At 40.5% G+C, this 12,101-nt stretch overlaps 1 protein-coding gene across 1 annotated transcript in view; it reads left to right on the top strand.

The window, feature by feature from the left end:
- Positions 1-5,440: 5,440 nt before the first annotated feature.
- Positions 5,441-12,101, top strand: part of ybx1 (Y box binding protein 1) — a 9,008-nt gene continuing 2,347 nt past the window's right edge. The window contains exons 1-6 of the mRNA XM_088332128.1: positions 5,441-5,716; positions 9,098-9,161; positions 9,418-9,451; positions 9,960-10,049; positions 10,131-10,415; positions 11,888-11,973. Of these exons, the coding sequence (XP_088188254.1) occupies positions 5,608-5,716; positions 9,098-9,161; positions 9,418-9,451; positions 9,960-10,049; positions 10,131-10,415; positions 11,888-11,973 (668 nt within the window). The 5' untranslated portion in view covers positions 5,441-5,607. The remainder of the gene's footprint in view (positions 5,717-9,097; positions 9,162-9,417; positions 9,452-9,959; positions 10,050-10,130; positions 10,416-11,887; positions 11,974-12,101) is intronic.

Below are 12,101 nucleotides of genomic sequence, written 5' to 3'. Positions count from 1 at the left end.
ATACACGCGCTTAAATACATTCCTCTTTTTTCATCATCCTTGGGGTTTGCATTTACTTGAAGAATGCCTCTTCATACTTTCACCATTTCATGCTACACTAACAAATATAAACAAAATAAATTCAGCGGGGATGAGCATGACGTCACTCCAGCTTTTCCCCCTAACTCCATTCCTCCTACCTATGTTTCTTTCCCACCAATCAATCAGTCGTTTATCTTTTAAGCAGCGCAGGGTGAACACGCCCACAAGTGCTTTAGCTGTGCCAAGAGGCACAAACGAAATTCAAGTTCATGACACTTGATTTTGCAACAAGATAGAAAAGCACGACAATTCTTTAGTATTAATTAATGTGTAATGCAAAAGAATTGTCATGTGCATTATGCGCCTCGGTGTGCAATACAAGAGTCATGCAGGGTGCATCCAGTGGTTTGCAGGCAAAATCATTGGCTTTATCATTATTTTTGGAATTTTGGCGTCACTCAACAAACTTTTTTACTTTGCATACAACTGACTCCAATTGTCCTTAAAAAGTTTAAAATTAAATCTCTCTTTCAATGCGTTAAAAATGCCCAACTGAGTTCAAAGAGCCTTTAAATCTATTTTTTTCTAAGCGCTTATCTGCTTTCATCTTACTTTTATCATTGGTGTTCCAGCCGCGAAGTGCATTACGCTGGAGAGAAGGAGGCAGATGGGATAGGGGAAAGAGGGCAACATCACGCGCATGGTTACGTTTTTTTTTTTTTTTATTATTCCAGGATGGAAATGGTGTAAGTAATAAAGGGACTGTTTTCAAATGTACTCCACATGACAACCTTAACCCCAAAAGACTAAAAAATGAGAGTTTATTTGAGTGCATCTAAAAATGTCCCATAGTTGCACATGCAACCGAAGGAGCTACAATGATGATTTCAGCCAGAGAAGATGGTGTCAGCAGGTATAAGGTCTGTAGGGTGTGTCAGACCTGAGCAGCAGTAGCTCAGGAGGTAGAGCGCTCGTCTTGGGATCAAGAGATCGCAATTCGAATCCCGGCTCTTCCGTGTTACATGTCGAATTGTCCTAGGGTAAGACACTGAACCCCTAATACCCCCAATAAGCAGGTTAGCGTCTTACATGGCTGCACTACAAGGCCGCTATTGGGAAATGTGGAGGACATTGTAAAGCGCTTTGGGAAGTCATTGACTTGAAAAGCCCTATATAAATGCAGATTTCATTTTCATTTCACAGGAAGTCACTCAAAGGATTTATCAGTTTTAGTAACAGGGTTTTTAAGGGTGCTTGGAATCCTTGAAAATGCTCACATTTTAATTTTGTGGTTTAAAGGATTGCAAAGTGCTTGTAAATGCTTGAAATTATTGCCACGTTTCATAACAGGTCTGCTCAAAAATGACAGACACTGCTCTCCGGTGGCTTTCCTTTGTCGTTGCATTTTTTCCTACCTCACGATTATCTGAATCTGGCATTAGTTTGTATGGCATTGTCCTATGCAGCGTCATCGCCCCCCTATGGTTCGTGCCCAAGAATACAGTTGCATGCTACACATAAACAAGTCACAATAAAATGTGTATTGATGCAAGGATTACGAATAATTATAGACATTTATTATGGGTCATGCTAAAAGTTCAGGTAGCGTTCCCCAGTGGTAAAATGTAATTGGAAGAACTAAAAACACAAGCTCCATATTACTGTCATTTTACCCAACTCCTAAATGGGGAGAGATTGGTCTCAAAAACCTTCACACGTTTGGTTCTGATCCACAGATATATTCGTAATTTACTCAAGATCTAGGGATCATATGTCTTGATAATTATACACACACTATTCAACATTGCAAATACAAATAGAAGATATTATTGTGGATCTGCAAAATACATGATTCACACAAGATTTCTTCTTTTAATGGTTCTGGAGAAATTGAACAAATGGCAATGAAAGTCAATAAAAGGTGCTTGAATTTGGCCATGAAAAAGGTGTAAGAACACTGGGTTGGGTAGATGTTTATATCCTTTTTCAAGGGGATTATTTCTATTATGTGATGTGTAAGCCTTCTTTTTTGTTTAAATTGATTTAGATTATTGCAGTTCTATAGAAATATTAGCCCAATATTCTTAGACAGGCATGTTTCTTTTACCTCTCATCCCGTTTCAATAATAACACAAGTGTAATGTAATGCTTATTGTATGAGAACATTGTGTTCCCTGTGCATTATAAACCAACCCCTTTGCCACTTGATTCAGCCCCTCCCCCACTAACCCAAATTAAAAATCTAATGTCAGGAATAAGGATGTTAAAAAAGGAAAGTTAGGTGACTATTTGTGTTTATCGTAAATTGATGAGCGATACAGTAATAGTGTTTCAAACACGTGAAGTGAAGCAAAACGAGCAAGGAATCCTTCGTTAAACTTGTCCCCCCCTGTCTTCTTATCCCAGCCATCCATACAAATCCAAGCTGGGCCCCCTCCCCCATGCACTCCCTCACTGTTCTGCTTTGGACGTTTTTCCACCGGCACAAAAGAATCCTTCTAAATGGGGACGGTTCTTATGGACGCTGTAGGAAGGAACCCCCCGCCTCCCCCAAAAGAAGCGAGACGGAGAGAATGGAGAAGAGATGGAGCGGTGGCTTCACGGGGAGGCTTCTGAGGTCAATAGGAAAGCCCATCTTTGTGTGGGAGAACGTGAACAAGGAACTCTTCACACAACAGCCAATACTCATAAACCGTGTCAGTGGTGCATCAACATCACAATGGATGGAGGGGGGGCTTTCAGTCAGTCTCACGCCCAGCCTCAGTCTGTCTGCTACATGTTATGCTGGAGGACCAGTTTTAGATTCCTCGCTGTTTCTGCATTGAACCAGTACTATGTACTCTACACAAAAATCATGGGTATGCTTAAGTCTGATTGAAAATAACCTTTTGCATCATGTACAATGCACCCATACATCCACAACCCTAAACACAAAAAATAAACCGACATATTCATCAGGTCCAGTTGGGAAAAATGCCTTGTTGACATAATTTGCATTTGTCCCGCCTCTGAAGGAATACAGCCGCGAATACTCTTTCCAGGACCATTGGGTAAAATACATTGATTTCATACCTGTCAACTACCTGCGTTTTCTCTGCATTTTATACATTTTTCGATCATTTTAATTTGTGTACGCCGTGTAGCAATTTCTGTACAGAAAGTAAACTTGTATCTCGTCTCGCCCCCTGTTTGTCTAATCCGGATAGTCAATCCATTATCTCCACCGCTTATCCTCAGTCGGGTCGCGGGGGGGTTGGTGCCCATCCCAGCTATCTTCGGGCAGGGGGCAGGGGACACCCTGAACTGGTTGCCAGCCAGTCGCAGGGCACACAGAGACAGATACTTCACTCGCTCACTCACACCTAGGGACAATTTGGACCGGCCAATTAATATGAAATGCATGTTTTTGGAATGCGGGAGGAAACCAGAGTGCCCTGAGGAAACCCACGTAAGCACGGAGAGAACATGCAAACTCCACACAGGAGGTTCGATCTCGTGACCTCAGAACTGTGCCGCACACGCGCTAATCACTGCGCCACCGTGCTATCCAGATAGTCTTGTTCCCTTATTATAAATGACATCGTAGACTGCTAGTATTGTCTCTATACACTAAAAAATGTTAATTTATCATTTATGTGGTAAAAAAAAACTTGTTTACACAAAATATCTTTGTTTTTATTCTTCATGGGCTGTCTTGCTGTGAGTAAATAGGTGCCTTGTTATGTTTGTAAGGTTTATTACCACTTAATAAGGGGAGAATATAGCTGAGGTTAACAGGTATGCAAATGTAGTTATTTAAAATATTTGACTTACAATTGATAGATCTCAAATTGACAACCAGAGATATAATACATATTGTATACGGTAATCCCTCACTGTACCATGGTTTACTTAGCACGGTTTTGCTACGTCTTGGATTTCCATTGTGCATTGTGTTCTGCATTCTGTTTGGCTAAACAGTTGCCTCACCCCTTTTCTGCTTGTGTCTCCCTGTGCATCAAAAATGTTGAAGTACACGTACGAACGCTTGACAACCTTTATTACAAACAGGCAAATATTTTTCAATTTTTGAGTTTTCAATTTCGAGCCATCATGCCCAAAAACCCGCGGTGGACCGACAAAAGCACCAAAAGGAAGAGGAAAATGCTTTTCTATCGCCGACAAAGTTGGATTTCTCTTTTTGCTAAACAAAGGTAGAATAATTTTTATGCCACAGTTTTGTTTTCCAATGATGTCCACATGGTGGTCACAAAATATAATCTGAAAAAAAGTGGATTGTGCCTTGAATCAACAGTGTAATGTAGCAGCAAAATCATTTAAAAAATGACATTACAGAGGTTTTTTTTGTAAAAATAAATATATATTTATAAATAACAGTACTTTCCTTTGACAAACACACGCTTGGTCCTGTAAAGACACTTTGTTATTTGGTTTCAATGCATAATACAATCTTTAATAAATAAAGGTTTCTACTTCATGGGTTTTCACTATCTGGGTCGTTTTGGCAACAAAAACTTTGTGGAAAACGAGGGATTAATGTACATCGGAAAATGTGAACACTTGTTGAATTAAATTTGAATGAATGAAAACTTTATTAGAACATCAAAATAAAAACAGAACAAAAACAATAACTCAACAACAAATTAAGGTTACATAATATGTTCGAAAAGGGGTAGTAACAAGCAAATGCTTATATTACTTACCCCTTCATCTTCCCCACCAATATACCAATGGTATAACAACAATTGTAATGATATTAATAATAATAGTTTTGATATAGGTATAGCAACAATAACACAAAGTTAACTAGACGCACTATTCCCAATCTTCGGCACCACTCATACCCCACCCTCCTCATCCTCATGTCTGTATTCCGCCAGGAATGTTCCCTTGTATCTAAACCTGAACAAGTGAATAGTTGGACACCGTTTGATCTCGTCTTGCAATTCGTTCCAAAGCTTGACTCCACACACAAATACCCACATACTTTTCCTGGTGGTTCTCACTTTTAGGATTATGAATTCACTACAGCCCCTTAAATTATAATTTCCCCTTTTCCGAATGAATAATTTACGGATATTTTCTGGCACTATGTTTTTGTTGACCTTAAATTTAGAAATACAATTTTGAATTATTTTGTCATGTTATAGTTTAGTAACATGTATCCTAACATTTTGCATTTTATCACCTAAACGTGTTCCGAAAGTGTCGCAGTTTGGTACGTCCGATTTAGACGTCATTACGAGACGCTGCACGTTGACAGGTACTTCCATCGACCAATCACGGTTAACAACCGCCTTTCTTGCCTTATTTGACAGTTGATGTAGCTAATCGGGGCGCGCGAATATTTCTCGCTGTAGCTCCTGCCCAATCAAATCACCAACTGGGCGGCGCTTAGTTGAGGAACTGTCCCCCTCACAATTTACAATCTGCCCAGTTCGATCGGCAACGGGAGCGGGAAGAAGAAAGCTGAGAGCCCGAAGGCAGTAGCCCCCTATACCACCGCCGGCCCAGGTTACCATCTTGCACCGGGAGAGACAACAGAGAGCCGCCGCCGGCAGAAGTCAATTACCAACGAGAGTCATCATGAGCAGCGAGGCCGAGGTCCAACAACAGCCGCAGCAGCCTGCTGTCGACGTGGAGAGTCCATCCAGCCCGGTAGTCGCAGCTTCCGCGGGGGATAAGAAGGTCATCGGTAAGATAACGCCCGGAAATCGGCTATTCTGTTTAATTGATCACGCTGGTCATCTTTGATATCGAATTGCACACTAATTAACAACCTTAACAATTGAGTACACAATAGAAATGTGTATTTCTTACGGTCACTGCAGTACTATACAAGTTTGAAACGCTTGTGGCATGTGACACACACGCAATTTTTTTTTTACATTTATATACTTTTTTCAATAAAAATGTTTTCTAAATTGAGCCGCTATTAAGTACGGTCCGGTTTATTTGACATTCTAACGTCCACCCATTGTTGCCACGTTAGTTATACAGAGGTTAAGTCACGTATTTATTCGCACTTGTCAAATTAAACTAAACGTTGAACATATAAACTTCTTAACTTAACCATCGGTGACTGTTGTCTCCGCAGACTAGCTAATGCTAAGAGACTTAGCCCTCCCTTTGTTCGAAGCGAAGCGTCCGGTTCCCGTTTTGGCCGTTATCCCCGCAAAACAACTTCGGTGTGTAAAGTAAAACCATAATATGTTACTATATTCGTCCGTTTATTTACATTACATCTGTTCGTAGTCTAGAATTGTAGTCGAATTCCGCTGTCACTTGCGGCCTTCTTGTGCTATTTAACGCCGACTAGGGTTTGATGGCTGTCAAGCTAACGTTAGCCTAGCCTGGCTATTTTCGCTGTTAACGGGGTATTCAAAATGTCGGTCAAACCTTAATACATTGTCGTCTTGTCTGTGGAGATGCGCAAAGTGAAATGGTCTAGGTTATGATATTGCGTGACTCTGTCTTTTCTTTAGGGCAACGGTGGTTCGAGATTTGTGACCCCGTTTCGACCACATGGTGGGGGAAGCACCGGGCTAGTTAGCCGAGCTCACTCAGGCAGCTATGCTAACATGTCATTGCACGATTTTAACCACGTGCTAAACGCGCCGTGGTATAAAGTAGCCCACTGGATAATGTGGTTGCAAAATCTGAATAATTTGTCATTTACCTCATAAAACATGTATAAATAGTTATTGCGACACGAGTCAGGAGTAGTCTTTAACTGATGATCCACTTTTTTAAATCGAGTTAAGTCATGACCCACATATTTCATCATTTAGAACTATGAAATATTTTCTAAACTTCTGATTTTCAGCCCCGTCTCGGATATTTTTTTTTTCTTCCAAATTGACATCAGCACGTAAATTAAGGACTGTAAATGTTCGTTTGCGTTAATTACAACCACACGTTTTTCAGGGAAAATGATGTCCTTGGAATTTTGATACTCAATATAATAAATGAATGAATGCATTTACCTGTACTAGATAATTAGCAGATAATTATTATTCAGAATTTAAAGGTTATCTGCTGTACACTTAGCTTAGTTATGCCTCAGTATGTTTGGCTGGAGCCGGATTAACTACTTGACGTATTTTGCCCTGTCTCGGGCAGTGCGCATATTGAACATTTGTGAAATTGTTCATATAGTCACAATCTTTTGAATTCCTCATTAAAGTTTTGGAAGAATACATCGTATTATCTTCATCGTTACTTTTACCTTAATTTTAGCGATATAGAATGATTTTGAAACCCCAAGTATTTTATCTCGCATATCCATCTCACACCCGTATCTTGGCATTTTGATGCCTGTTCAACTTGTTCTGAGTAAAGGCAAATCCAGACTGTTCCAAGTTAAATTTTTAACCACCCGTTCACTCCTCGGTTTTCTCTTAAATCTGTTAAATCCTGAATTCAGTTTGGATAATGCATTGGAATTTTAATAATTAACTTGAGTTGTAAACAATAAACGAGGGGAGGGGACACTTTATTATGCTATCATAAATTTTGAATCCTAGCATCTAGGGAAAGACTTCCTGGTGGGTTAAAATATCTGCGTTTTAGTTAATTGTACACGTGGTGCATTGAGTGTGCCTTTTGCACCATTTGTAATCTTACACCGCCCCGTGTCAGTTTTTTCTTTTTACAACTTGTCCATGCTGCACCTTTAACGGCCCATCACCCACTTTAGCAGCAAACTGACAAGATGATAATTGCTGAAGTTTATATCACTTTCACACACATCCACTGTTTTCCTGTATTTAAAAATGAATTGTACAGACTATCCCCGTAGAACACACATTTACACTGCTTCATGGAAACCGTGCTGCTCGATAGTGGCGGACGCTTGGTGTCACTTGTCAAGTGCAGCTGGCACAGGGGCACCCCTTCCAAAAAGAGTGTGGCAGTTGCCAGCTAAATATAACTTCCAGGAAGCCTTGAAGTTATTTGACGCTGGCTGTCCTCCCTTGGAAAATGTCTTGATTGTGACTCATGTTTAAAAATGTGTATTGCAATATACTTATTTTGTTTTTAAAACAAGATTACAGGTGACTAATTTGGGGATTACTATTGAGATTTTCTAAATGCCAGTCCGGCGTTTCCTCGCAATATTTTTAGGTTTGCCCGCTGATTTGCCACAACCCATTCCAAATGAGACTAGAATCAAACTATTTGTGCTTTACAATCCATGAAACCTTAAGATTCTGAGACAATTCTCAAAACGTTCCGTCAGATCCAACAGTATTTTTAAAGTAAATAAATAAACAACGTGCGGAAACCCTTCAACTCGTTTTTAACCACAGAAGGGCGGCCATTTTATGTACATTATATTTTGACATTTGTACTTGGTATGCGTGTGTGTGCGCGCCAATGCTATATAACTCTAAATTGCTGGAGGTGCATATAACTGATTTGAAAATCCATGTGCGTCACACAAAGTTGGTCCCCAGTGGAACGGGAATTTCTCATGCCGCCGTTGTGTGTGTGTGTGTTATATGTACATTTGTATTTGTATGTATGTGTATATGTATGTACGAGTATCTGTATATTATCTTTCTTCCTTGCATTCTTGTGACCGGAAAAGGGGGTCACATGTGATATGCCTGGTGGACGTGCAAAGAATAAGTTTCTGTTACAATTTGGTATTATACTTTCAAATATACAAGTCGTAAAATCAACCTTTGGGCGTAAGAACTTGATTCTGCTAATTATACATGTTTTTCAAATGGTCTGATTTTAAATTCCTGTTTGCAATTTGCATTGGAACTATTTTGATGGTACGCTTTTCCCCTTTTTTACTTGATGTTCAAAATCGAGTAAATATTCATTTTGATAAGTTAGGGCTGGTTAAGATGCTGTTAATAAGACATTTAACCGTTGGTTGTTTTACTTTGAGAAAAATGCATATTTGCATAATTGTGTTCAATAGCAGCATGAAAAGGACTGCAAACCAGACCACAAAATGATCATGGCAACAGAAAATTGGCCAAATAACTCTTGAACTTCAAGAAATAGCAGTGTATATCTTGTTCTTTCAAGATTTTAATGGGGCATCTTTGTCTTGTAGCCACTAAAGTCCTGGGTACAGTGAAATGGTTCAACGTCAGGAACGGATATGGTTTCATCAATAGGTAAGTGTAACCTGTCTCATCCTACTTGTCACAAAGTGATCTTAAGAGCCTCTTTAACTGTGTTTGAAAGGACAGGAACAATCCTATTATAGCTTTGATTTGCCTGCTACACTGATGGGACAATTTGTCTGATGCTCACTGTGCTGTTCGTGCAGCACTTAATTAATCCTCACACTTGTGTCTTTAGCTACAGTCTGTCCACAAACTGGTTAGTCTTAATGTCTAACTACTTATCTATGATTGTCTTTTTGCACAGGAACGACACCAAGGAGGACGTTTTTGTACACCAGGTAAATAATGTTCACAACACTACTGTTTAGTTAGGTTACCTCCTGTATGTTTTAATTTGATATAATCTATTTTCTAGAGGAACTTGATTTAAATAAACGACTATTTGTAACTACTATGCAAGTTGGCTTTACCAGACCGGTTTAATGTCCAATAATATCAGCAATTTTGTATCATGAATAAAATAGTGCCGATGATGTGATAGGACTTGTTCTTTTCATGCGTCATTTATGTTCCTTGTGGATAGGACCCAGCTCTTGATTCCTATTGCATCCAATGTTATGCAATTGTAAGCGGTGATATTATGTTGTATCAATCTGCAAATACGCTTATATATTACACTGCAGTACACTCTAATTGGTTTATTTTTCATGGGCCTTAAAGTTTGCTGCACCTTGTGTATGGAAAAAATATCACAAATGACTTTTTCAAACTAGAATGTTCTTCTAAGTGCTATGACATAAAAACGATAGCTTTCAAATGAAATCTCTCTTCCCTTTGTAATCTCAGACAGCCATCAAAAAGAACAACCCGAGAAAATACCTTCGCAGTGTTGGCGATGGAGAAACTGTGGAGTTTGATGTAGTCGAAGGAGAGAAGGTAAGCCTGTCGTGAAGTTTGTTTGTTTCGTGGTGTAAATCTTTGCCCCTTTCCTAATTTTTGTGCTCCTTCGGGCAACAGGGGGCAGAGGCGGCAAATGTCACCGGCCCAGGGGGCGTCGCTGTCCAGGGAAGCAAGTACGCCGCCGACAGGAATCGCTTCAGACGCTATCCCCGAAGGAGGGGCCCTCCTCGTGGTGGAGACTATCCGGAGTACTACCAGAGCGACGGGGAGGGCGAACCGGGTGCTGGAAGCCGTGAGGGCAAAGGCAACCGGGACGGTGGAGAGAGTGCCCCTGAAGGAGAGGCGCAGCAACAGCCGCGCAGATCAACCTACCCCGGCAGACGACGTTACCCGCCATACTTTGTATGTAGTTATCTTGGCTGCCATCACACTTCTACAATCTTTAATTGAATTGAATGGCCTTTTTTGACATTATACAAGTATACCGGGATTGGAGGACTTCTCCTTTAAATGCAAAACAAATTATAAAGGTATAATATGAAAAGGGTTTTAAAAAGCAATACAGTAAGTCTTGATTCTCCAAGGTTGCGTTCTAAAGCGGTCTTGCGGTAGTCAAAACACGTGAAGTAGAAGCATTTATTAAATACTCTCCCCAACATCTCATTTCATCTTATCTCATTAGCTGCACCGCTTATCCTCAGTAGTGTCGCGGGGGTGCTGGAGCTCATCCCAGCAATCATCGGGCAGGGGACACCCTGAACTGGTTGCCAGCCAATCGCAGGGCACACAGGGACAGACAACTCGCTCGCTCATTCACACCTAGGAACAATTTGGACCAGCCAATCCACCTGAAATGCATGTCTTTGGAATGTGGGAGGAAACCGGAGTGCCCGGAGGAAACCCACGCAAGCAAGGGGAGAACATACAAACTCCACACAGGATGTCCGGTAGCTGGATTTGAACCCACACAGGAGGTTCCCGAGACCTTCGAACTAACATTGAAACCAAAATACTGTTTGCTTCCCTTAAGCAGGAATTGGCAACCCAAAATGTTGAGCCGTATTATAGCAAAAGAGGAACTTAAAAATATGTCTAACCCCGAAAAATTAAAAGGCGTGTCTTAAAAGCAACTGTATAGGTCTTATCAGGAAGGAAAATCATTAAACGCTAAGAATGTTTTCAGTTTTTATTTCTACAGAAATCGTTCATCTTTTCCAGTATCGATGGTTTTAAAAAAAATTCCAAGGAGTCACTGGAGTGCCATGGTAAAGCATGTTGCTCCAGAGCAAGTTTAATGGGTCGACGAGTCCAAATTAAAAAGTATCTTCCTCTGCCTTTTGGTGGTTTTGTGGGCCCAGAGTATTTTTTTGACATGACTGCTTTTAAAGGGAATTCAAATTATTTTGCGGATATTTAGTATTGGTTGGTTAAGCTGTTTGACATACACGTATAACTCGGACTGCAACATTGACGCACAGGCAGAAAAGGGGCTGGATAATTCTTTAGCTAATCAAGTAGTGAACCGGCGCAAGATAAGAGGAACTGAATATTAATGACTTGCATCAAATACTGTGTGCATATCGACAGTGTACACTATATTGTGCTCATGGACGCCCTAGATGGGAGTTCAGGATGGTAATGGCTATTTGGAAGAAGCTGTTAAGTGGGCACAGTATCCTCTTACTTAGTTAAAAACAAAAAGGACAATTGTGGTTGTGAAAGGAATACATGTTGGTGCATTTGGGTCTTGAAACATGTAGTTCTGCAATGTTAAGATCAATTATAATTTTCGAGCTAGGTTTTATGCCCTCATCACACCACAAGTCCCAAGTGTGCTTTCTAGGTGTTGAGAAGTCTGTATTCTCTGCTTTCAGGCAGGTGAGGGTGATGAGAACCAGGGTGGTCCAGACCAGGGTAACAAACCCGCCAGGCAGAACTACAACAGAGGCTTCCGGCCAAGGTATGCCCGAGAGCTTCACTGATGCTATGCCGCAACCAACGAAGGTTAAAAGTGCTTTTCGCATTTGTTTAATCTCTGCAATTTTGCCATTGTTCATCTGTCGGTACATTCGATAGTTTCAGGCAAAA

The sequence above is a fragment of the Urocampus carinirostris genome, chromosome 3, assembly GCF_059441175.1.
Source record: "Urocampus carinirostris isolate Australia breed hairy pipefish chromosome 3, RoL_Ucar_1.0, whole genome shotgun sequence".
Lineage (NCBI taxonomy): Eukaryota > Metazoa > Chordata > Actinopteri > Syngnathiformes > Syngnathidae > Urocampus > Urocampus carinirostris.
This window is presented reverse-complemented; position numbering and strand designations above follow the sequence as displayed.